General features: G+C 41.3%; 3 protein-coding genes across 3 annotated transcripts in view; all 3 read right to left on the reverse strand.

Moving 5' to 3' along the window:
• LOC136441410 (zinc finger protein 436-like) overlaps positions 1–26673 on the reverse strand; it is a 410847-nt gene that overhangs the window by 20730 nt on the left and 363444 nt on the right. The window lies entirely within an intron of this gene.
• Positions 355–2273, reverse strand: LOC136441414 (zinc finger protein 436-like). Its single transcript, XM_066437698.1, has one exon. It carries the CDS (start codon positions 2261–2263, stop codon positions 1538–1540), a length of 726 nt encoding a protein of 241 aa, XP_066293795.1. The 5' UTR covers positions 2264–2273; the 3' UTR covers positions 355–1537.
• LOC136441426 (zinc finger protein 135-like) lies at positions 15572–25357 on the reverse strand. The gene is made up of 3 exons (XM_066437709.1): positions 25258–25357; positions 18866–19724; positions 15572–16904 (listed from the first exon to the last, which is right to left on the reverse strand). Exons 2-3 carry the CDS (start codon positions 19679–19681, stop codon positions 16377–16379), a joined length of 1344 nt encoding a protein of 447 aa, XP_066293806.1. The 5' UTR covers positions 19682–19724; positions 25258–25357; the 3' UTR covers positions 15572–16376.

The raw sequence follows: 26673 nt of genomic DNA on the forward strand, positions 1-26673 counted from the left end.
GTTGGAGCACAATATTAGCTTTCGACACAACCATAACTAAGTTGCCGGAAGGATTTTTGGGCATAAAAGGAATGAGGCTGATTCTTTCTATTTGCTATTAAGTAGTACAATATCATCCTATAGTCTCAAAATGATGAAACCTCAGTGGTTTGACTGGGCACTGGATATTTCAACATGTGTGGGGAGGGGGGCTTCGTTAACAATCTCACGTTGTAATGAAAGTACTCATGAGCGTCAAGTCAACTTGCCGGCGTGTTAGTATCAAGAGGTCAATAATAAAAAAAGGTCTTACCAATGCATTGGGGGAAATTAGACAACTACAAATGCAACTCGACAAAATAACGATAACAAATGTTAACAGAGATCTTTATTGACAAAACAAAAGCACAGCGACTTTCGTAAGGTCTACTATATCTTTACATACATACAAACGAATAGGGGCATACAAATGAGCTTGATTACACACAATCCTATGGGATAGGGCAACATGTCGTAATTTCACGTGTCGTATACTTATACATTGCTTGTTTTAATGTCCAAACATTCTTTGATGTATACACCTATCTGTACACAGTAAGGATTATCACCTCCTAGTATGCAATTGAATCTATCAACAGATCTGAGCTTATTGAATTTACTTCAACAAGCGGAGGTAAAGGTGAATAGCTTTGAATTTAAAAACGATGTTCAAGTTTATTGCAACAACACATTACATCTTCATCTACTGACGAAACCAAAAAGCGGTAAGTTAACAAATCTCCGGCATCCCACAATGCACTTCGAAGACGAACACTGCTTAGGAACATCTTAATGCATCTATACCATGTTTGCTACAACTAACTTTAAGACTAACGCTCTATAGCGATTATTCAGATATAAAGTAAGAAGTAGAGCTTCAGTAGCTAAAACAGAGAAATCAAGTTAACCAATACAAGGCAGTCATATGCATGCAAAAAGTCTTATATAACCAGTAAAACTAATAATGTTACCGTAACAGTTCTTTATCAAACCTACGTCAAATTGACAAGAAACTCCAACAAATTCTACTAACGATAATTTACTAAGAGGATGCCAAACTTGAAACGTGTAAAGAAAGACGTGTACATTGGTTGCAAATATCATTTACGAATTCTTTGTACCAAAGGACGCGTACAACTAGACTATATCGATTTACAAACTCAATTAACAATAAGAGTATGTGTGATCTCTACTAAAAATAAGAAGAGGTGCAGCGTCATGAGTTTTAACAAATTTGCCACGGAGCAAGAAAGGAGAATGCAGTGACTCATGAAAATAACACAAAAATATCTACTTCTTCACAGTAACTAACATGTGATGTTACCTTGTCAACGTTAATGATCAACCATACATCAAACTTTATATTTATGACTACTACGTGTACGTGAGGTCGCACCAGCTAGCATATTCAATAATACATTGAATGTTTCATCGATTGATGATAACATGAATTTCCTTTACTCTTTTAAGATACAAAGGGTTTCTCAGTAGTCTGTCACAAGCTTCCGCTGTATATTTTTCAAACATGCGGTCTGTAACCAGTGTGAGTCCGCATATGTACCTTCAGATTAGACAACGTAGTAAATTGTTTGCTACACTCCTCACATCTGTACGGTTTCTCACCGGTGTGAGTCAGCATGTGTCTCTTCATGCCAGACAGGTCAATAAACTGCTTGCTGCACTCCTCACAACTATACGGTTTCTCACCGGTGTGACTTCTTATGTGTATTGTCAGGGAAGCAAGTTCACCGAACTGCCGACTGCACGCCTCGCACTTGTACGGTTTCTCACCAGTGTGAGTCCGCATGTGTCTCTTTAGATTTGACAGTGCACTGAACTGCTTGCTGCACTCATCGCACCTGTGCGTTTTTCCACCAGTGTGAGTCTGCTTGTGTCTCTTCAGATTTGACGGGTTACTAAACTGCTTGCTGCACTCATCACACCGGTACGGTTTCTCCCCTGTGTGAGTCCGGATGTGTTTCTTCAGACTAACCAGCTCAATAAACCCCTTGTTGCATTCCCCACACAAGAACAGTTTCTCACATGTGTGTGTCAGCGTGTGTCTCTTCAGGTTATCCAGCCTATAGAACTGCATGTTGCACTCCTCACATCTGTACGGTTTCACACCGGTGTGAGTTTTTAAGTGTCTCTTCAGATCACTCCGGTGACGAAACTCCTTCCGGCACTCGATACACTGGTGGGTATACGGATGATCCAGTTCTTGTTCATTCACCCTGGTCGCCATGTTGATCAGAGTCTAGATCCTGAAGGAACAATTCAATGTCGGAAATTTAAGGAAAAAGGTTTGTGTAAGAGTGGGAACAATCTTGTACATTGCATAACCTGCATGTATTACAAACAGATCATTGCTGCTTGGCAAAATGCAAATAACACTGGTCACTTTAAATTTGGAATGTCACTTTCCAAATTGTGGCTAAATTCCAAATTTCTAGAATTTTCATTTCTTAAAGAACAGCAAAGTTTTATAGCTCATTAGAAAGGGCATTTTCTCCTCTACAATATGGCATTTTTATTTTGGTCATATCACATACGGATGTCAAGATATTTGACTTTGAAAGTTGTCGAGCCTACTAGTCTGAGTGGAACAGACTGGTAGTCCATTGCTTCTCACCATAGTCCAACTAAGTCAGACTGGTAGTCTGAAGGATGTTGGCCTACTAGTCTGATAGGGGGCACTTCCGTGGAACAAGTCCATGCTAGACTGTAGAAATCCCTTGAATTAAGCCATTTTTAGACAATGTATATTTTGGGCTCTGGAGCCCTGGTATCAAACCCAAATGACCTGAAAATTGGTATAGAGGGAGAATTTTACTTACACTTAGACAAACTACTTAAAAAGTATGTAAAATGAGTCTTTTCTGCTATTTTCAGACAAAATATGTACATTTTTGGCTTTTGTGCCCTAATCTCACAACCAAATGACATGAAATCTGGTAAAGAGGAGCCATAGGCAATTATGCCAAGAGAACTGAACTCACACTTTTGGCATACACCACTTAAGAATTGTGTAAAATGGGTCTTTTCTGCTATTTTCTGGCAAAATTTGTACATTTTTGGCCCCTGTGCCCTAATATAACAACCAAATGACATGAAATCTGGTATAGAGGAGCCTTACACATATGCCAAAAGAACTGTGCTCACATTTGTGGCATACATCACTTTAGAATTGTGTAAAATGGGTCTTTTCTGCTATTTTCAGACAAAATATGTACATTTTTGGCCCCTGTGCCCTAATATCACAACCAAATGACATGAAATCTGGTATAGAGGAGCCTTACACATATGCCAAAAGAACTGTGCTCACATTTGTGGCATACATCACTTTAGAATTGTGTAAAATGGGTCTTTTCTGCTATTTTCAGACAAAATATGTACATTTTTGGCCCCTGTGCCCTAATATCACAACCAAATGACATGAAATCTGGTATAGAGGAGCCTTACACATATGCCAAAAGAACTGTGCTCACATTTGTGGCATACATCACTTTAGAATTGTGTAAAATGGGTCTTTTCTGCTATTTTCAGACAAAATATGTACATTTTTGGCCCCTGTGCCCTAATATAACAACCAAATGACATGAAATCTGGTATAGAGGAGCCTTACACATATGTCAAAAGAACTGTGCTCACATTTGTGGCATACATCACTTTAGAATTGTGTAAAATGGGTCTTTTCTGCTATTTTCAGACAAAATATGTACATTTTTGGCCCCTGTGCCCTAATATAACAACCAAATGACATGAAATCTGGTATAGAGGAGCCTTACACATATGCCAAAAGAACTGTGCTCACATTTGTGGCATACATTCCTTTAGAATTGTGTAAAATGGGTCTTTTCTGCTATTTTCAGACAAAATATGTACATTTTGGCCCCTGTGCCCTAATACATGTATCACAACCAAATGACATGAAATCTGGTATAGAGGAGCCTTACACATATGTCAAAAGAACTGTGCTCACATTTGTGGCATACATCACTTTAGAATTGTGTAAAATGGGTCTTTTCTGCTATTTTCAGACAAAATATGTACATTTTTGGCCCCTGTGCCCTAATATAACAACCAAATGACATGAAATCTGGTGTAGAGGAGCCTTACACATATGCCAAAAGAACTGTGCTCACATTTGTGGCATACATCACTTTAGAATTGTGTAAAATGGGTCTTTTCTGCTATTTTCTGGCAAAATATGTACATTTTTGGCCCCTGTGCCCTAATATAACAACCAAATGACATGAAATCTGGCATAGAGGAGCCTTACACATATGCCAAAAGAACTGTGCTCACATTTGTGGCATACATCACTTTAGAATTGTGTAAAATGGGTCTTTTCTGCTATTTTCAGACAAAATATGTACATTTTGGCCCCTGTGCCCTAGTATCACAGCCAAATGACATGAAATCTGGTATAGAGGAGCCTTACACATATGCCAAAAGAACTGTGCTCACATTTGTGGCATACATCACTTTAGAGTTGTGTAAAATGGGTCTTTTCTGCTATTTTCAGACAAATTGTACATTTTGGCCCCTGTGCCCTAATATCACAACCAAATGACATGAAATCTGGTATAGAGGAGCCTTACACATATGCCAAAAGAACTGTGCTCACATTTGTGGCATACATCACTTTAGAATTGTGTAAAATGGGTCTTTTCTGCTATTTTCTGGCAAAATATGTACATTTTTGGCCCCTGTGCCCTAATATAACAACCAAATGACATGAAATCTGGTATAGAGGAGCCTTACACATATGCCAAAAGAACTGTGCTCACATTTGTGGCATACATCACTTTAGAATTGTGTAAAATGGGTCTTTTCTGCTATTTTCAGACAAAATATGTACATTTTGGCCCCTGTGCCCTAGTATCACAGCCAAATGACATGAAATCTGGTATAGAGGAGCCTTACACATATGCCAAAAGAACTGTGCTCACATTTGTGGCATACATCACTTTAGAGTTGTGTAAAATGGGTCTTTTCTGCTATTTTCAGACAAATTGTACATTTTGGCCCCTGTGCCCTAGTATCACAACCAAATGACATGAAATCTGGTATAGAGGAGCCTTACACATATGCCAAAAGAACTGTGCTCACATTTGTGGCATACATCACTTTAGAATTGTGTAAAATGGGTCTTTTCTGCTATTTTCAGACAAAATATGTACATTTTGGCCCCTGTGCCCTAGTATCACAACCAAATGACATGAAATCTGGTATAGAGGAGCCTTACACATATGCCAAAAGAACTGTGCTCACATTTGTGGCATACATCACTTTAGAATTGTGTAAAATGGGTCTTTTCTGCTATTTTCAGACAAATTGTACATTTTGGCCCCTGTGCCCTAATATCACAACCAAATGACATGAAATCTGGTATAGAGGAGCCTTACACATATGCCAAAAGAACTGTGCTCACATTTGTTGCATACACCACTTAAGAATTGTGTAAAATGGGTCTTTTCTGCTATTTTCAGACCAAAACATACATTTTTGCTTTTGTGCCCTAATATTACAACGAAATGAGCTGAAATCTGGTATTGGGTGCCTTGGACATATACCGAAAGATCTTCTCTTTCACCTTTGGCAAACACTACTTGACTTTTTTGCTATTTTCAGACAAAATATGTACATATTTATATGTACATATTTTGCTCCTGTGCCCATAATATTCTAACCAAATGACCTGACATTTGTAACAATGTACATGTGCTTGTGGCTTACTTTACCCATGGCCATTTGACTTCATTCACATTTTGGGCATATACTATTTGTGTACTCAAAAATGATTTGGGGATTTTTTGCTATTTCTAACTAACAATGTAGTGATGAATCCCAGGAGGTTCAAATTATGTCAATTAAGAGGGTGTTACCCAGCTGCCTTGAGATGAAATTTATCAAATAAGACTTTATTTAAATAAGGGTTCCTTTCCCAAATGTGTAAGGAATGTAAATTCTATAAATGAAACTAATGCCAAATGAACTTTTGTTTCAGGTTACAGTTAGTGCACATAATGTGAGGATTGTGGTTGATAATACATTCGTGAAACTGGGCTTTATAGGCTTTATACAATGTAGCTAATAAACTTTGATGTAACATGTACATGTTGTACATTCAATTTGTTACATCAGGGAGGTGTTTACATACACTGAAAGGCCAGCCTCGGAAGCAATGCTGTGACCAGTAGCTGGTGTCCTGGGGATCACAGGCAGCCTTTGTTTGTTTAAAGATTACAGGCATGACAGATGAGTTTGTAATAGGGCATTGGCCCAGATGGTTCAATTTACCTCAGAGGGAGGGTCAAAGGGGAGTCATTGTTGGCCCCCTCCAAGGGGGGTGGGGGGGGTGGGGGTGAAACAGACAGTGATACTGTAAAAGGAAGAAGATCAAGAATATTTATTATGTCCTCAGGCAGTTCTTCAATAGATTATAAGCTATGAATACCTGTTCATGATTATGTCTTCACCTTGCTAAAGGTCAACCAGTTAATTATTATTGTAGGTCAGTAGTTCTATTCTACACAAGAGCATTCAAGTTCATGAATATGGATATTTGGGTTGCAAACACTCCAAAAGCCATGTATATGTCCATGTTATGGTGCTTCTCAGAGACAAATTGCAAGACTTCCATTGTGACTTGGTGTAGCTTGGTCCTTGGATAAATCACTTAGTTACGCCTGCCATCCTTCTGGCAAGGCATACATGTGCATGTCTAGACCCTGTTTCTTAGAGCCTTAGGTAATGAAATCCCTATATACATGCTACCACGACTGCTTTTCACAGTATCAGTTAAAAAGATAACCCTTTGGGCGCCCACACAGAGAAGCACAGAGTCATGAACAATGAACCCTACCAATTACAGATTCACCAGCCATGTTACAGTCAAACTCAGTGTGTTTCTATGTTCTTATGTACAAATGTTACATCCCTTACAAGCCACCAGCAATATGTTTTTCTTTCCTCTCACCCATGCAGATGGGTGTACGGTTTGAGACAGTGGTTGACTGTAGGTATGAGTCATGAACACAGGGTTAATCTGGTGTGACGACCTCCACTACAGTCAGGTCTAGAGCTGCCCAGCTGGGAGTTAGAATATCCTGTACAGTGTTTTCCCCAGGTCTTTTCAGCATGCGATGCTGTGATCTGACCCCCCAATGCTGTGATCTGGACCCCGATGCTCTGTTTCAATGAGCATATATATATATAGGGGTGTTTTGTTCTGGGAAGAACCTTCCTTAATCTTAAAAAAAGTTCATATTTGGCTTTAGAACGAGGATGTAACAGAGGAAAAACTTAACGTCACAAAATTTATCCTTCAAAATGCAGTAAATAGTGTCGTATATGAGTGGTGCAATTTAAACAAGTGTCTTTAATATATGGTTCTGAATTTCAAAATTTTGTGCGGGAACAACCCAACCGTTATCATGTCTTTGGCACTTGGCAAGTGACTTGCCGCCATGCAAATTTGGCCCTTCGTACCTGACCCCTATGCTGTAAAAAAATCCTGGTGAGAACACTAACATATAAGTCAGAGGAAATTGGTAGTATATGTTGTAAATGTATATATATATATATATATCTAGCTCCAAAGGGCCCTTTCTGTTGACTTAACTTTACAATATCTCAGACATGGTACTCAAAAAAGTGGAGGCATAAAGATATAGAAAATGAAAAGTGACAAATTATCAAAGTGGTGATATCACACCAGCACTTACAGTAAGTGCAAAGGGAGCTGAGAATGTGGCTGTAGTGTACATGTATGACTGAGAGCGCACGCGTGAATTGTGAATTGGGCAGGTTTAGCCACTAATGCTAAAGCCACATCACATACAATGCACATCAGCCACATGGTGGTGACATTTTTTTTAGTTGCTGCATATCTGGCACTTTTTTTAATGAAAAGTTAGCACTGTAATCTAGTTCACTGGTACTACAGAGGCCCAAACGCAAGGAACTGCCTGAAAAGTGTAACTTTATCCGTGAAAAAACATCTGCCTATGCAGGTTGACCTGTTGGTGACCCCTCACCAGGGAAGGGGAGAGGAGGTCTGAGACCTTCATGTCACATACATCATAGTGTGGATGTTGACTAGAGAAGCTTCGCTAGCCAGCCACCTTGTGCAGAGCTTTTTTTAAACACTTTTCTATTACATCCAGTTCCGGAAAGATTTAATAATGAGTAAATGTACAAAAGGGACTCAAAGGTTATGGACAGGAGAAATGGTGAGGAGGTACAAGAAACTCTTGCCCCCCTTAATGGACCTGGCGACATTCTTGGCCAGAATTTCAGCAGCCACAGTGATATTTCTTAGAAGACAGGTGGACAAGAACCATATGATTACTGTAAAAGTCCTGAAAACAATTTGGCTGAAGGAGAAACTGTTGTTTCAGTGGACACAGTGCGCCGCACACTTCATGCTGAAGGGCTCAATGCCAGAACCCCAAGATCCACACCATTGCTGAAGCCATGCCATCAGAAAAGTTGCCTCCAGTATGCTAAAACAACCTACTAATGCCACAGTAGTTTTTGGACACTGTTATATGGACTGACGAAACAAAAAAAACTTGACCTCTTTGGTCCTCCGTGTCAGAGGTATGTTTGGCACAGGAAAGACTAAGCATACGCAGAGAGGTACACTCTGCCTACCGTGAAGCATGGTGGTGGGTCTGTGATTCTTTGGGGGTGTTTTGCTTCTAATGGCACTGGGAATATCCACCGTGTTGAAGGCATCTGAATTAAAACCAGTACTAGGATATTCTGGCTAAGAAAGTTACCAATTACGTTAGAACGTTGAAGCTGGGCCGTCATTGGACATTCCAGCAAGACGATAACCCCAAGCACACATCGACATCCACATATGTTTGGTCAGAAAAAGAACATGGAAGGTTCTTGAGTACCCAAAACAGTCTCCAGACTTAAACGCAGCTGAGAATTTTTGGTTGGATCTGAAGAAAGCAGTTGCGGCACGTAAACCTCTGAAAATTGCTTAGCTGGAGACCATTGCCTACGAGAAATGGGCCAAGATTTCCAAAGAGCACTGCCAGAAGCTTGTGATAAGCTATCGTTCACGTCTACATCATGTGAATTCAGCTTTTAGATAAATAGGGGTGCTGCACGAAGTACAAGACAAGCCCTCATAGAGGGTTGAATAATTTTGCAACCGCTACTATTTGTGTGAAAGTTGCTATTTTGAATGGACTATGAAAAAAATCTTGAGTTTTGCTGTGGTATCAGATTGTAATAACATTACGAACTGAGCCAATTCAGAAGCGTATTATGGAAAACCGCAGTTTCTGCGGCTCCCCCGCTGTGCGGAGTGCTATTGGCACCTTGGCGCTAGCAAATAACCGTGTGGTAGCTTGACTCTAGACCAAAGACACCAAATACCAATGCTTTGTATCCTTGAATTAATCATTACGAAGTGTGCTACAATCCCGGAGGTTCTCTGGTTGACTGGAGCTTCTCTAGCTGGCTGATTTGGGAACAGTGGATGCTTGAAGATTAGTAAAGCGGTCTCCTGTATTCACATGCGTTCATTAGAGAGTTAAACAATGGTCTTCCTTCACAGTTCGGTGACGGAATTTCGCTTCAATAGTGAAGCCAATCAGCTCTCTCCTTTCCTGTGACGTCCTTTCCTGTGACGTAGATATCACGGGCCATCTGTCTCAGAGTGGTCACTTTAGCGTGGGAAGCGGTGTTGGCCACACACGCGGATCGTCCTAGCCCCATGGCAGGAATCAACTACTCTCCAAGCAGAGGAGTGGGTCCGGCAGGTTTTTGACGTGTTTTTAGGCGTTTTTGTCGGGCTTTCTACTTTGTCATGGTTTCTTTCTATCTTTACGTCAACCATGGTATTTGTGTTGCCAAAGTTCTAGCTAGGACTGGCTCAGGGTCGGCCTCAGTGAGCCCTGTTGGGGAAAGACTTTCATAGTCTGAACTCATCTTATAGGGAGACTGAACACCACAATTAGCGGTCGTGTGTTTCAAACATAACGGTAGGTTTAGCTCAAGAATGGATTTAGTGAGCCCTGTTGAGGAAACTCAACTTATAGGGAGACTGAATACCACAATTAGCGGTCGTGCGTTTGAAACATAACGGTAGGTTTAGCTCAAGAATGGATTTAGTGAGCCCTGTTGAGGAAACTCAACTTATAGGGAGACTGAATACCACAATTATAACGGTAGGTCTAGCTCAAGAATGGATTTAGTGAGCCCTGTTGAGGAAACTCAACTTATAGGGAGACTGAATACCACAATTAGCGGTCGTATGTTTGAAACATAACGGTAGGTTTAGCTCAAGAATGGATTTAGTGAGCCCTGTTGAGGAAACTCAACTTATAGGGAGACTGAATACCACAATTAGCGGTCGTGTGTTTGAAACATAACGGTAGGTTTAGCTCAAGAATGGATTTAGTGAGCCCTGTTGAGGAAACTCAACTTATAGGGAGACTGAATACCACAATTATAACGGTAGGTCTAGCTCAAGAATGGATTTAGTGAGCCCTGTTGAGGAAACTCAACTTATAGGGAGACTGAATACCACAATAAGCGGACGTGTGTTTCAATCATAACGGTAGGTTTAGCTCAAGAATGGATTTGGTGAGCCCTGTTGAGGAAACTCAACTTATAGGGAGACTGAATACCACAATTAGCGGACGTGTGTTTCAAACATAACGGTATGTCTAGCTCAGTTGGGGAAAGACTTAAATAGTCTAAATTCGACTTATACATGTTATAGGGAGATTTGTTGAACATAATGGGAGGTGTAGCTCAGGGCTGGCAGTGTGTGCTGTGGGGATTAGCATAGTAATTAACACCTAGCCGAGAGTCAATAAACTCCGCCTGTCTACGTCCAGACCGCTCATTTGCATTATACGCTTCTGAATTGACCCAGTTCGTAATGCATATCTGTTCATCACTTATATAATTTAGTAATATTATTCAGATGTAAAGTTCCTCAATTTGCCGAAATGTCCAAAATACAAGGGGGGTTGAATAATTTTTGCATGCAACTGTATATAACTGATGCTGGAACAGTCGGGGCACGGTCGCCCAAGCATCAAGCCTCCATTTTTCAGTCTAACTTACTCTAAGGTTCTCAAGCACAGTAGCAAAAGTGTCAAACTTCTAAAAACAACTGTATCATCATGAGTATTGAATTGAGTCCATATTTTTTTCTGATCTTTGCCATTCATTTGGTTGAGGGTCAGATGCAGGTCACACGGTTTACCATTGATATTAACAGAGTGTGATGTCGCAAACTGAACATGTTCGCTCTACCCATGCTTGTAGCCAGGATTTTGTTGGTTTTGTTCCATTGTGTACAAGGGGAGGATAGCAAAACAAAACAGACTGCGGGCATGACACTCATTTGTGACTTAGAGCGATGTTGGAAAAGTTTGACAACGCTTTACACACAACTCATCAACAACGTTTTACGCTAAATTCCGGGTAGCTACTACGCATTACGTAGAATTAAAGTGGACAATACGGCTCTACGCAAAATAGACTGATTACGTTGAATTGGAGTGGTCGGCAACGCTCTACGTAAAATTAAAACAGCCGATTATGCTCAACATAAAAGGGCATGCAGGCCCTCCTACATGTAGGTGCATCATGTCAGACAAAAACTAGTAGTTACAAAAGCATGATGCGAAATCAACATCTACATCTCATGGAGATTAGACTATTATTTCAATTGCATTGTCCTTTGTATGATAGCGAAACATGTAGAACCATGCTTTTCATGCAGTAATGTGTAATTTCCCCACTTCAGATACTTGAATAGTAAACAGAATTCTATATTCCTTATAGCCTTTGATAAACCAACTGTAAACTAATCATACAGCCTCACATGTTTATACAATTACCGGTACTATATAAGACGTCTGACCTCTCCCCTTCCCTCTGGTGAGGGGTAACCAACAGGTCAACCTGCAACTCTGACTCAGGCAGATTTTTTTCAGGGATTAAGTTACATCTTGTGTCATCTCCATATTCGGGTCCCTGAGAAGCCAGGAAAACAGAAAGATTTTCGCTTGCTCAAACTTTCCCGCCTATAATGTACATTGTGATACTGGCGGAGCTAATTGTGTTTTCTCAGTTTGATGTGTAACATAACAGTCACAGGGATGACCTGCAGCCTTGGCATGATCCATGATTTCCCTTGTGAAAAGGTGCATTTTTACCTGTCACTCTTGGAGCAGTGCACCTTCTGGTGAAATGGTTGGTGAGAAAAGCACATTTTGGGGGTGGGGGGACTGCCATGGGTGGGCATGTACCAAATTATCCTCATGGGCACTGAACACACCCGATCCAGTACATTAGATTGACATACGTGATACATGGGTTTGTTTCTCTCCACCTCAAAATAAGTTTGTACGCTCACTTGTTTGAATCTTGTCACGGTTCACAAATATTGCCTTGAAAAAGCTTTGCCAACTTGCAAGCAGAATGCACATTTAGAAGAGTCATGCAGAAATTGCATTTAAGCATAACTCTAAACAGGTCACTAATTTGAAATAATATCACTTTTACTGCAATCTGGTATAAGCACACAGACATTTTACCTATTCCTACATGTATATGTGACTGAAGGCTCAACCCAGTGGTTAAGATTCTGGCCGTCTAAGGCTGTACTTTCAGACTGGTAGTCCAGACTGTCAGCTAGCCCTAGAGGAATGATGGAAAATTGCAGGTTACACGCCGGTACACCCTATTCCCTGGCCTACCAGGCCAGAATAGGCCTTGTAGTCTTTGTTGTTTTAGGCCGGCATGGCTGTCTAGGCTAACGAGGTCAGACTCCCTGTCCTGGGATTTCAACCCAGCAGTCCCACCATCTGGACATACAGGCCAGGCTGGCAGACTGGTAGTCCAAGATGTCAGCCTTGCAAGCTGCAAGCATTTTCAATCAATTATATCTGGAGTTGTGAACATCACTGATTATTGATTTTCACATGAATAGTGTCTAAATGATGAGACCTTTCAATCCATACCACACTTAAGGGTTTGCAATTTACATTCCTTGATTTTCCAAATTACTGGTGTCTTTCCAAATTTAAAGTGACCAGTGTTAAATGCTGTTTGTACAAAGCCACATACAACAGAGAACATTCAAAACCAGGTTATCTGGGGGAATAGACATGTATTATCACAAGGTAAACCCTTGTTTTACCCCCATTGGATTAAATCTGGTTTTATATATATAAAAGACATACTGCATAATGGTAAACTTCTAGCAGATAAGACCTGTTTTCAGAAGTTGAAAATAAAGCGAAACTGGGCTTGTGAGCTCCTGACTTTAAAACAAGCTATACCTAGACAGTGGAAATGTGGGACTTGTAATGTATCCAGTAAGAAAAGTGAAGCATTGCCCACTTTGTATGTGCTTTCTGCGAAAAAGGTGAAAACTGTAGACACTATTAAAACCTCTGATTTATATCAAAATGTTGTTCAACAAAAATTTATGTCACCATATGTGGAAAAGAAATGGGAAATGTTTTTTGAGTGTAAGTTCAACTGGAAAAACATATGGCAGAACCAGATAAATCCCACATTGGGAACACATATGTCACAAACTAATTATAAAATACTACACGAAATACTACCTTGTGGAAAACTTTTGTGTGTTTGGAAAAATATGTCGAGCAAATGTAATATATGTAACTGTGTTGAGGATTACAAGCATCTTTTCTTAACGTGTAAATGTCTCACAACATTCTGGAAAAACTTTTGTAATGTGATATATAAATGTTTTAAGTGTACTATAGAAGTAAGCCTGATAGAAATTGTACTGGGATATAAAACAAACCACCCCTATAACACATCTGAAATATATGTAACAATCAATTTACTTATATGCATTGCAAAGAAAGTCATATTTAGAAACTGGTGCAATAACAGAAACAGTGACAAGTACATACCAATAGACATATTCAGCATTTTTAAATCAGAAGTCAATTTACTTTTCAATCTGGTAAACAACAGAAACAATAGAACATGCAAGCATGTACTGTCCAATTTGTGAACTGTGAACTGTTAAATCTGTATTTTTTGTATGTATTGTATTTTGAGTATTTTGAATAAAGCTTTGAAAAAAAAAAAAAAAAATAACCTGCATGTATACTGATAAATATTTCTCACAATAGTCTCCGTTTGAGTGGCTGTCAGCATTTCTCACAACGCTATCACATGTTACTGTTCCAGCTGCTTATAACTAGTAACTAGTTGGTTTAGCCAAAAACCGGTCTAAAGGGATCTCAGTACAGAACAAAAGAGCGTACAGATTAGATACCCTTTCGGAACCACATTCTACACGTGATGATACGATAGCCTGACTTGCATATTATAGATATAAGTGTTAAGGATAGAAAACATGAAATCTGTGAGGGACAAGATAGTACTATAGCTTGTAAACGGAGGCAGGGATAATACATAAGTAAGTCAAAATGTAAACATAACTTTAAAAGTTATTTCCTGTGGAAAGTGACGAAACTCGTAATCCTATGTAGCCTAAATGAAGTTCAAGGTGTCAACGTCCTACCAATCTCCCATGCAGACGCATATTATTACACATATACAATACATGGTTGATACTCTAGTTGAAAATGAACAATTGGTCTGTTGAACAGACAAAATTTCATCATGTCAGATCTCATGCAATTAGTGAGATTCACATTAACGTGACGGCAGCTTATTTTAGAACCATTTTCTAGTTGGACATTCTAAAATATACCTGGCAGAAACTGGGCTTGATATAATTATGCTGTGTGATTAACAACGGGCAGTAATATTTACATCGCTTTTCTGTCACACCCTGTTTCATAAAAAGAGGTACACTGGGCTGTGACCAGGAAACCAGAACTAATTATTGCTTACCAGTATTACGCTGATGCTCCGAAGTACTGCAGTGGGCTTTACAACCACACAGACCCTCACGGCTTCAAGACGGAACTGACAGAAACAGAGCAGCCAATGAACATTTTATATACTGACTGCCTATGTGGATAAACCGGTTTGTTAGGTTGTACGCGTACTTGATTTCAAAACAAAGGGAAGAACCAGTGTCTTACATGTGCAGATTTACATAAAGGGAAATCTGCTCAGACAACATTAAAGACGTCAATAGTCTTACCGGTGAGTCGGTATTGTTGGATTGATCAAGCGTTTAATCGTTTCAAAATCGTCTTAGATAAAGGGAAAAATTATTTTCATGTCGCCAGTTAAAATGGCGGGCAAGCTGAATCATGGGCTTTTACTTCCGGTGGTGCAAGGTCAAGGTTTACATACTTGACTACGCCGGGCCCAGAGAAAGCAGAAATGGCGGAATACACCTTGAGTGGTTTAAATTTTGTTACGTTTTGGTTTACCGTGTTCGTGTAATCAATTGATATTGCCGTGTCTTCGTCTTTGTTCATTAGACAAGTGAAGGTGGCATTGAGTGTGTTCTCTTTTTTTTCCAAACTCCAAAACATACGTACATGTAAAGGCTCTGGATACTTCTAAATTGTAGAAAAAAATTAAAGACAACAAAATGCTAAGTATAGTGATTTATTGACAAAACTTTAATACTGAAAACTGGCAAAGTCTAGAGCATGTTATGATAGTGTTGTAAACGAATTATGACTTGCTACAATTTATACCAAACGCTTACTAGTGATCTGGTAACTAGACAACATCTTTGGGAAAAAAGAACACATATATGTCTAATTTGCATTCGCATAGTTTGCTGACATACCTCATATACAGAAGGTTGCCAATGTCTCGCAGATTACAGAGCATAGAAATTAACTATAACTAACATCGATGTTTGCTTCGACTTATTTTAAACAATAATGGTCTATCCACAGTGCTTAGTCAGATAATGACAAGAGAACTCCAATTACGAAAACAGAGAAAAAACTATTATAGACTATGATACCTTTACGTCAAGCCAACGATGTTCTTCCATGTGACCCTCTCTTTTCTAGAAACATTCTACATTCCATAGTAGCATTTCTACACACTGCGTCTAGGTATAATCTAAAAGCTATGAATAATGAAACAATATGGTTACTACGATACGGTGTAAACCCAGTAAATTTTCCTCTCCAAAGTTACAGCCATTTTTACAACGGAGCCATTTGGGGAGTACACTGCCTAAATACACGAAATCATAGGCCGGCTAACTAAACAAAACATTTTGATGATGATGTTTCATCTGCGAACTGGTTTTGAGGCTTTTAATTTTCTACATGCTGTGTTCACGATTGTCAGACTAAGACTTTGACAGGCTTTTGTCAATGCCAGTCCGTATGTGTGTCTTCTTCAAAGCTTTTATTGCGTTTTGCATACACACTCTGTCACACACCAGTGTGAGTCTGCATGTGTCTCCTTAAATTACCCGGCTGACTAAACTGCCTGCTGCACTCCTTACATGTGTACGGTTTTTCACCAGTGTGAGTTCTAATGTGCCTTTTCAGATGGTTTCGCTGACCAAAGCGTTCGTTACAGTATTCGCAAACGTATGGTCTCTCACCGGTGTGAATCCGCTTATGTGCCTGGAGACTACCCCACGCACTGAACTGTCCACTGCACTCCTCACACCAGTATGGCTTTTCACCTGTGTGAGTTCGCATGTGTCTTGTTAGTTGCAGCAGCTTCGTAAACCTCTTACTACATTCCTGACATCGATACGGTTTCTCACCGGTGTGAGTCCGCGTGTGATTTTTAAGATCGTCCGACCTGCTATACTGCTGACCACACTCCTCACACATGTAGGGTTTCTCGCCAGTGTGAGTCCGCATGTGACTGTTTAGACCACCAACCTGACTGAAGCTTTTACCACATTCCTCACACATGTACGGTTTCTCTCCGGTGTGAGTCCGCATGTGTATATTTAGATGACTCGGGCAACGACACTCCAGGCCACACTCACTACACTTATGGGTACGGTGTGAATGCTGTCCATCTCCATTCCCTCTCTCCTCATGTTTTAGATAAGATGCAGCTCCAGCCGCCATGTTGATCTACTCCTGGTCCTGTTGGAATAAGGAAAATATCAATATCGTTGGATTAATGGAGTGGACTTTTGTTGGAATGTGGATAAACTTGTATGTGTACTACTGTAGTGTAAAACATCTCTATTGACGATTGTATGTTCAAAGACAAACATCGGCTCTCATTCCTGATTACTAAATGCAATTTAGGCTTGTAATCATTTTCGTTGCCGTAAATCCGGATGGAATAGTTCTGTTTCAAAATACAGTATTGGTTAGATACTGAGCAGTACTGCATGGCTAAATCACGCTCCTAGCGGCTGCCCCGACGATTACCGCCCTCTAGGCGGTCATTTTCTTTTGCCAATGAGAAACGGTGCAAACACAGACTAAGATCAATACGTACCGAGATGCGCTGTCGCGTCAAACTGCTGCACAACGTTTTCGCAGTACCACAGATCCTCACGGCTTCAGAGTCAGTAATGATGGACACGGAGTGGTCAATGACGGATTTATAAAGCGACAAAGTGGGACAATAAAACCGGTTCGGTAGGTTATAGTTAATGAATTAGACAAAAGAAAACAAAAGCTAGTAGACCATTCCATGCGTTGATTTGCATAAGGAGAGATAAGACAATTTGCACAGAATCAGAAGAATGGGTGGGTATCGGAGAAAACGAGTTTCGTAAGATTTTGTTGATTATTTAACAAAAAAGTTACATGTACTGATTTTAGGGGATCTCAAACAACATCATTTGTAAAATGGAAGAAAATAAGAACAACACGTTACGTGTATCAATTCATTGGTGAAACTGAGATGGTCAAGTTTCAAAATACTTAGCAACCTATAGCCAACTATACTTAGAATACAATCATGATGCATTGATTTGCTAACGGACATGTTTGTTACAACTGATTGTAAACGCTAATGGCCTTAAAATTAATAATAAAACAACTGACACTAAACAAAAACTAAAGTATCTGTGAGTTATGTCATTATTGTAAAAAAAATGCTGCATTTTTATGCACCATTCGAAAGCAATGGATCACGGAAAGGTGTGATTTGATGACATTTTTTCCATAATTAGTTTTATTTTATAATGGAGTCATCAAAGTGGTAAACTATTAAATCAAAACAGTAAATCAGAGATCACTTTGGTGGGAAATATCGTCAGATTCTTGTCAAACGGAAATGACAATCAGATTATTTTTACTACGAATTAAGTACATTCCAATGTAAAAAACAAAAGTATATCAGAGGTCCGCCAAAAATAATTACTCAAGCAACTGGATAAGGTTTTGAAACAGTCAGACGTTTCAGACAGTATCCACTGTCTTTCGTCAGTGACTAACGATAGGACTGAGAACACCAGCTTTATACCAAAACTCTGAATAGATATGTTAATGAGGTAAAGACAATTTAGGATGTCTTGAAGTAGTCTTCAAAAAGAAGATTAATTCAAGACAAAGTTATGCCAATAGTTCAATTAGCTACTGTTGTTCTAGTACAGTAACTAAATCGTTAGTCACTGACGAAAGACAGTGGATACTGTCTGAAACGTCTGACTGTTTCAAAACCTTATCCAGTTGCTTGAGTAATTATTTTTGGCGTATCTTATTACCTGGATGTCTAACCTTCATCAACGTATATCAGAGGTCACATCGGGAAAACAGTTAGATCCACATTAAAATCGGGCATTGAAAACAACCATAAGTGCTCTAGTGCCGTATATATATATTTAGCTACGTGATGCAATCTTCACACGCTAGACTGAAATGGCAAATGCACAATAGATTGGAATGGCGAAAGATTTTAATCCATTTTAGAGTCTCTCACTTGCGTGAGTCCTTATGTGTCTCTTCAGGTCAGACCGATTTCTGAACTGCTTGTTGCAATGTTCACAGCTATACGGTTTCTCACCTGTGTGGGTTCTTTTGTGGGTTTTCAGAGAATAGAGTACACTGAACTGCTTACTGCACACCTCGCACCTGTAAGGTTTTTCACCAGTATGAGTCCGCATATGTTTCTTTAGATTTGGTAGCTCTTTGAACTGCAAGGTGCACTCATCACACCTGTACGGTTTTTCACCAGTGTGAGTCCGCATGTGTCTCTTTAGATTCGTCATTGCGATGAACTGGTTGCCACACTCGCCACACCCGTACGGTCTTTCTCCTGTGTGAGTCCGCATGTGCGCCGTCAGAGGACCTTGCAGGCTGAACTGCATGCTGCACTCTTTACACTTGTATGGTTTCTCGCCCGTGTGGGTTTTTATATGCGCCTTCAAAATACCCATCGTAGAAAATTGCCTGCTACAATCCTCACACCGGTATGGCCTCTCACCCGTGTGAGTCCGCATGTGTAACTTCAGTCCGCCCAATTGACTGAACTTTCGATTGCACTCTACGCATTGGTACGGCTTCTCACCTGTGTGAGTTCGGATGTGTCCTTTTAGAGTAACCAGCTGACTAAACTGCCTGTTGCACACCTCACACACGTGCGGTTTCTCACCTGTGTGAATCTTCATATGCCTCTTCAGATTGCCCGACCTATTGAAGTGCCTATTACACTCCTCACATGTGTATTGTTTCTCTACTATGTGCTTGTTACAGTTTTCACTCTCGTCAACTCCGTACTGTTGATCCATGTGTGTCGAAGATTCTCCACACATTTCCGACTTCTCTTTGGCTCTGCTTTCTATGATGAGCGAATAGCTGTAAGAAAAAAATACAATACTTCAATTGCGCTTACGATCATATATCAGCGTCTGAATATTATAAACAAACTTTGTGGGTTGAACATATCACAGAGAAACTTTACATGAGAAAAAATACAAACGCGTTATGTGGGCTTGTGTAACCCGACCTGTAGCATATGTACCCCGACCTGTAGCGTGTGTACCCCGACCTGTAGCGTATGTACCCCGACTTGTAGCATATGTACCCCGACTTGTAGCGTATGTACCCCGACCTGTAGCGTATGTACCCCAACTTGTTGCGTATGTACCCCGACCTTTAGAGAGTGTACCCCGACTTGTAGCGTATGTACCCTTACTTGTAGCGTATGTACCCCGACCTGTAGCATATGTACCCCGACCTGAAGCGTGTGCTCCCCGACCTGTAGCGTATGTACCCCGACTTGTAGCGTATGTACCCCGACTTGTAGCGTATGTACCCCGACTTGTAGCGTATGTATCCCGTCTTATAGGGTATGTATTCTGACCTGAAGCATATGTGCCCCGACACGGTGGTCTGTCACTAGGGTATTCTTTCCCGTTGCTACGCGCGTTCGACAAGGTATCGGGGTACACGAGGCAACATTTTGGCTAACGGCAAAACATTTGTAAATAAACAAAATAGTGGGGTGGGAAAATATTATCAAAATAAAATGAAATTGGGGATTTTACAAACTTTGAATGTTGTAATTTTGCGCTGAATGGCTGATTTTTTCCATATTTTGCTCACGAACACGATCATTCTCAGGTTTTAGGGAGCCCATTTTTTCAGGTACACATCGAAAAGGCCAGGCTTCAAATGTAAATGAATATCTCTTATTTTCATATTTTTCTTCGACCAGGAACAAAACAAGACTTTGTGTTTTTGGGATTGTTTAATTTCTGATTCTAAGTATAGTTAATATCGACAAATTTGTGAAAAAATGGCATTTTTTCACATTTTTCGCACTCAATTGCCCATAATTCAAAACCAAGGGCATTTTTCAAAAATCCCAAAAACACAAACCTCGGGAAAACCGTTACGGTCATTTTGAGCCGTAAATAAGGTAAGGTGGATGCTTTTTGAAGCTGAACCTTTACGATGTTTGAACGCTTGTCATGCCGCACTGATAAGGAGAGGGGGTAATTGACACGGGCGTAAACAATACTTCTAATATCCAAGGTCACCAAAAATGACGCCAGCAGCTTCGTTACATGTCAGATGTTCACGACAAAGTGCCAGCATAAATATACTCTCCAGAAAACAGGTGAAATTTGGGAAATAAGAAGTTTTTTTCTCTTGATGCGGGGAAAGGGGCCCGACCGAGCCGGTTTACTATAAAAACATTCGATGACCACAGGTGACCCCAAATCGAACGCGCGTTCGGATCGATTACGTCATTTCGAACATCATGGAACAGCGTTCGAATTCGGCTGGACATGGGAGTTTCTGAAAATGAATTTGACCACCGTGCGAGTTGTAGCGTATATACACCGATCTGTAGCGTATGTACCCCGAACTGTAGCGTATGAACCCCCACCTGTTGCGTCTTTACCCCGACCTGTGGCGTATGTACCCCGACCTTCAGCGTATGTACCGCGACCTGTAGCGTAAGTACCCCGACCTTTAGAGTGTGTACCCCGACCTGTAGCGTACTTACCCCGACCTGTTTCGTCTGTACCCCGACTTGTAGCGTATGTACCCCGACCTTCAGCGTATGTACCCCGACTTGGAGCGTATGTACCGAGACCTTTAGAGTGTGTACCCCGCCTGTTAGCGTATATACCCCGATTTGTACCGTATGTATCCCGACCTGTAGCGTATGCATCCCGACCAATACTGTGTGTACACCGACCTGTAGCGTATGAACCCCGACTTGTAGCGTATGTACCCAAATTTGTACCGTATATACCCCGACCTGTGGCGTATGTACCCCGACTTGTAGCGTATGTTCCCTGACTTGTAGCGTATGTACCCCGTCTTGAAGCGTATGTAATCTGACCTGAAGCGTATGTGCCCCGACTTGTAGCGTATATATTCCGACCTGTAGCGAATGTGCCCCGACATGTAGCGTATGTACCCCGATTTATAACGTATGTACCTCAACTTGAAGAGTTTGTCTTCTGACCTGAAACGTATGTGCCCCAACGTGTTGCGTTATACCCCGACATGTAGTGTGTGTACCCCGACCTGTAGCGTATAAACCCCGACGGGTAGCGTGTGTTCCCCGACCTGTAGCGTATGTACCCCAACCTGTAGCGTATGTACCCCGACTTGTAGCGTATGTACCCCGACCTGTAGCGTATGTACCCCGACCTTTAGAGAGTGTACCCCGACTTGTAGCGTATGTACCCCGACCTGTAGCGTATGTACCCCGAACTGTAGCGTGTGTTCCCCGACCTGTAGCGTATGTACCCCAACCTGTCACGTATGTACCCCGACTTGTAGCGTATGTACCCCGACATGTAGCGTATGTACCCCGACCTTTAGAGAGTGTACCCCGACTTGTAGCGTATGTACCCCGACCTGTAGCGTATGTACCCCGACCTGTAGCGTGTGTTCCCCGACCTGTAGCGTATGTACCCCAACCTGTCACGTATGTACCCCGACTTGTAGCGTATGTACCCCGACATGTAGCGTATGTACCCCGACCTTTAGAGAGTGTACCCCGACTTGTAGAGTATGTACCCCGACTTGTAGCGTATGTACCTCGACCTGTAGCGTATGTACCCCGACCTGTAGCGTATGTACCCCAACCTTTAGAGAGTGTACACCGACTTGTAGCGTATGTACCCCGACTTGTAGCGTGTGTTCCCCGACCTGTAGCGTATGTACCCCGAGATGTAGCGTATGTACCCCGACTCGTAGCGTATGTACCCCGACCTGTTGCGTATATACTCCGACGGATAGCGTTTGTACCCCGACTTGTAGCGTATGTACCCCGACTTGTAGCGTATGTACCCCGACCTGTAGCGTACGTAACCCGATCTGTAGCTTATATTCCCCGACGGGTAGCGTAAGTACCCCGACCTGTAGCGTATGTACCCCGACTTGGAGCGTATGTATCCCGACCTGTAGCGTATGTACTCCGACTTGAAGCGTATTTCCCCCGACTTGTAGCGTATGTACCCCGACTTGTAGCGTATGTACTCCGACTTGTAGCGTATGTTCCCCGACCTTTAGAGTGTGTACCCCGACCTGTAGCGTATGTACCCCGACCTGTAGCGTATGTACCCCGACTTGTAGCGTATGTACCCCGACTTGTAGCGTATGTACCCCGACTTGTAGCGTATGTACCCCGACCTGTAGCGTATGTACTCCGACCTTTAGAGTGTGTACCCGACCTGTAGCGTATGTACCCCGACTTGGAGTGTATGTACCCCGACCTTTCGGGTGTGTACCCCGCACCTTTAGCGTATGTACCCCGACCTGGAGCGTATGTACTTATACCTTTAGAGTGTGTGCATAGCCTTTTAGCGTATGTACCCTGACTTTTAGCGTCTGTACCCAACCTGTAGCGTATGTACCCCGATTTGTAGCGTATGTACCCCGACCTGTAGCGTATATATTCCGACCTGTAGTGTGTGTACCACCCTGTAGCGTATGTACCCCGACTTGTAGCGTAGGTATCCCGACTTGTAGTGATGTTCCCCGACGTGTATTGTATGTACCCGATTTGTAGCGTATGTACCCCGACTTGTAGTGAATGTACCCTGACATGAAGCGTATGTACCCCGACTTGTAGCGTATGAACCCTGACTTGTAGCGTATGTACCCCGACTTGTAGGGTATGTACCCCGACTTGTATCGTATGTACCCCGACCTGTAGCGTATATACCCCGACGGGTAGCGTATGTACCCTGACTTGTAGCGTATAGACCCTGACGTGTAGCGTATGTACCCCGACTTGGAGCGTAAGTACCCCGACTTGGAGCGTATGTACCCCGACTTGAAGGGTATGTATTCCGACCTGAAGCGTATGAACCCCAACTTGTAGCGTATGTACTCCGACCTGTAGCGTATGTACCCCGACCTGTAGCGTATATACCCCGACGTGTAGCGTATGTACCCGGACTTGTAGCGTATGTACCCGACCTGTAGCGTATGTACCCCGACTTGTAGCGTATTCACCCCGACTTGTAGCGTATGTACCCCGACCTGTAGCGTATGTACCCCGACTTGGAGCGTATGTACCCCGACTTGGAGCGTATTCACCCCGACTTGTAGCGTATGTACCCCGACCTGTAGCGTATGTACCCCGACTTGTAGCGTATGTACCCCGACTTGTAGTGTATATACCCCGACCTGTAGCGTATGTACCCCGACTTGTAGCGTATGTACCCCGACTTGTACCGTATGTACCCCGACATGTAGCGTATGAAAGCAAACATTTGACTGTGAACGATGTTTACTTCCGTTACCAGACACTCTGATTTGATTTGACAGAAAGGTAATGTTGGGGAACATAAATTCGCTTGGTACTTAAATTCGGGTATTTAGGGATATGTGCTAGATACAACATCAGTAATACCGCTAGAAATTCAAACTTGACAGACTAACGTATTCAGAACACTGGCTGAAAAGCTTCGATAACTATGCATTAGAAGTTGGCTACGTCAAAAACTCTCCGTCCCTTATCGTCACAGTCTGAGGGCTTCGTGGGAGAATCATACTACATAGTTGTTCGCTGGTTTTTAAGACAAATGTCACATCCGCTTCCTGCTCAACACAATTATTTACAATGCAACTTATTAGAATCTCTTTTGCTAACTTACAACTGGACTCTAAGTATGATTAATCATCAAAACGCCTCTTTGTTGCTACAACCTATGAAATTTTCTTTATCAGAAACATTTAGATTAACGTTTTTAGTCTATTTTCAGTGTCCTTTGGGGTCAGAAATGGAAAGAAAGGATTTTAAAAAATTTCAAAATGGCCGATCCAAGAAGGCGGATCCAAAGGGATCGCTAACAACACATGACGCCATTTTATGACGTCATTTTGACGTCAACGTACTTACCATTGACGTTGTATGCCTTTGCATACCTTAAAATGAATAATACAAACCGGTTTGTTTAGTTCCTTTAGATATTACGGGAATTCCCTATTAAGCCAATAAAATCACATCGATGACGTCATAATTACGTCATATTACGTCATAACGTCACCAAAATTACAGGATCATAAAACTTGACGTGAATATCACTCCCTGCAAATTTGGTGATGATACATCACACCCTTCGGAAATTATGAGGGGGGCGAATCAGCCCCAAACCCCCCTCCCCGTCCCAGATATACCTAAAAAGCCCAGTCTGGATAGGGTTGAAATGTTTATATTCCAAAATATACCCGGCATCAACTGCAACCTGGATGAAATAACCTGATATAGATTAAGTAGCTAGCATTGGGTTGTGACTCGCTCTGGGTGTCGTTTACCTCAGACTTCGGATACAGTCTAGTCTGTAGGATTGCATGCCTTGTATGGCTTTGGCACAAATAGATACCGGTAAATGTAGTCATAGACAGTACTTACCGAAATACTACAACCCAACTGACTGCAGGCTGTTCTCACGACGACACAGTTCCTCACGGCTTCAGAGTCGGTACTGACAGGAACAGAGCAGTTAATGACGGATTTATGTGGTAACTGAGAGGGTAGTTAAAACCGGTTCGGTGGGTTATGTTAACCATGAAACAAAAGGTAGTATAATGTGAGATGCACTGATTTGTATGAGGTCAGATCAGACTACATGAAAAGAAATAGAAAATACCAAGAAGCCTAAGTATTTGTGGCTATGGCTCAGCTTCTTTCTATGCTGTCGTATTACGTCGGCTGAATTTTGTTTATATATAAACAATAATGGTCTTACCAATATATCGATATTATTGTTGCATCGATTGAGCAAAGGGTTGTCTTTAAAACCGGATTAGATGTAGAAAATAATATTTCTGTAGCCGGTGAAAATGGCGGGCAGGCTCAATAGTGGTTCAGTGTTCTCTGTTATAAAATTAAAAGTTTGCCACCCCGATCACCCAAGTGAAACAAAAAAGAAACAATACAACATTAATAGTCAATGTATTTTGATTATGATGGAGAAGGATGACCTGTTAGAGCAAATAAAGGTCTTTCCTTTTGTATTTTTAAAATTATGCTGATTTAAAAACATTGACACACATGGCATAGGCATGCATAGATATTTGGGTTTGGTCGGCTAATAATTGGAAACGAATGGCATGTCTCCCTTACTCGAAGTCAGTTATCTGCTTATTACATGTTGGGTTCAGTTTCCTGTTTTATGCATAATGTATCATGTTTGGGGAATATCACACTGCATGATGGGCCATTTTACGTCTTTGCCATTCCTCTTGTAGAAATTGTGAATCATTTTGTTTTGGTTGTCTCGAAAAAAAAACACAACAAGAAGTTGTGAATCATTGATTGTGAATGAATTAGGCACCATCCGACGTTACATGTGATGATGTGCATGGAGAAAATCTAAAAACATCCTGAGGAAATAGACAACTTGGCAAACAAAGTCAAAGATAATGATGGTAAATTTTAATTCGTGTTTGAATTTATTCACAATAAAAGAATGCAACACGTTGCGTCCCTTAACCTATTAATGAAATTAAAATGAGGAATGTTGACAAATCACTCGTACATTACAGTGACATTGAAGGATACGATGCCAACAGCTAAACACAAGTGCAGTGATCGAAAAATAGAAAATAAACTACTGTAAATGCAGAAATGTTCAAAGATTTTTAATCATGTGGTAGGGAGAAATGGAATGCTCGCGGTGGTTTTGAGTTCGTGTTAAACCAATAGTAGCTACAGTCACACAATGGAATGGCTTCTCGTGTTGTTTTAACCCTATCCAGACTGGGGGGGGGGGCTAAAAGTACCCGCGCCAACTTTGACATCGTATAACTGCCGAACGACATATGC

Source organism: Branchiostoma lanceolatum, chromosome 9 (assembly GCF_035083965.1).
Source record: "Branchiostoma lanceolatum isolate klBraLanc5 chromosome 9, klBraLanc5.hap2, whole genome shotgun sequence".
In the NCBI taxonomy this organism is placed as follows: Eukaryota; Metazoa; Chordata; class Leptocardii; order Amphioxiformes; family Branchiostomatidae; genus Branchiostoma; species Branchiostoma lanceolatum.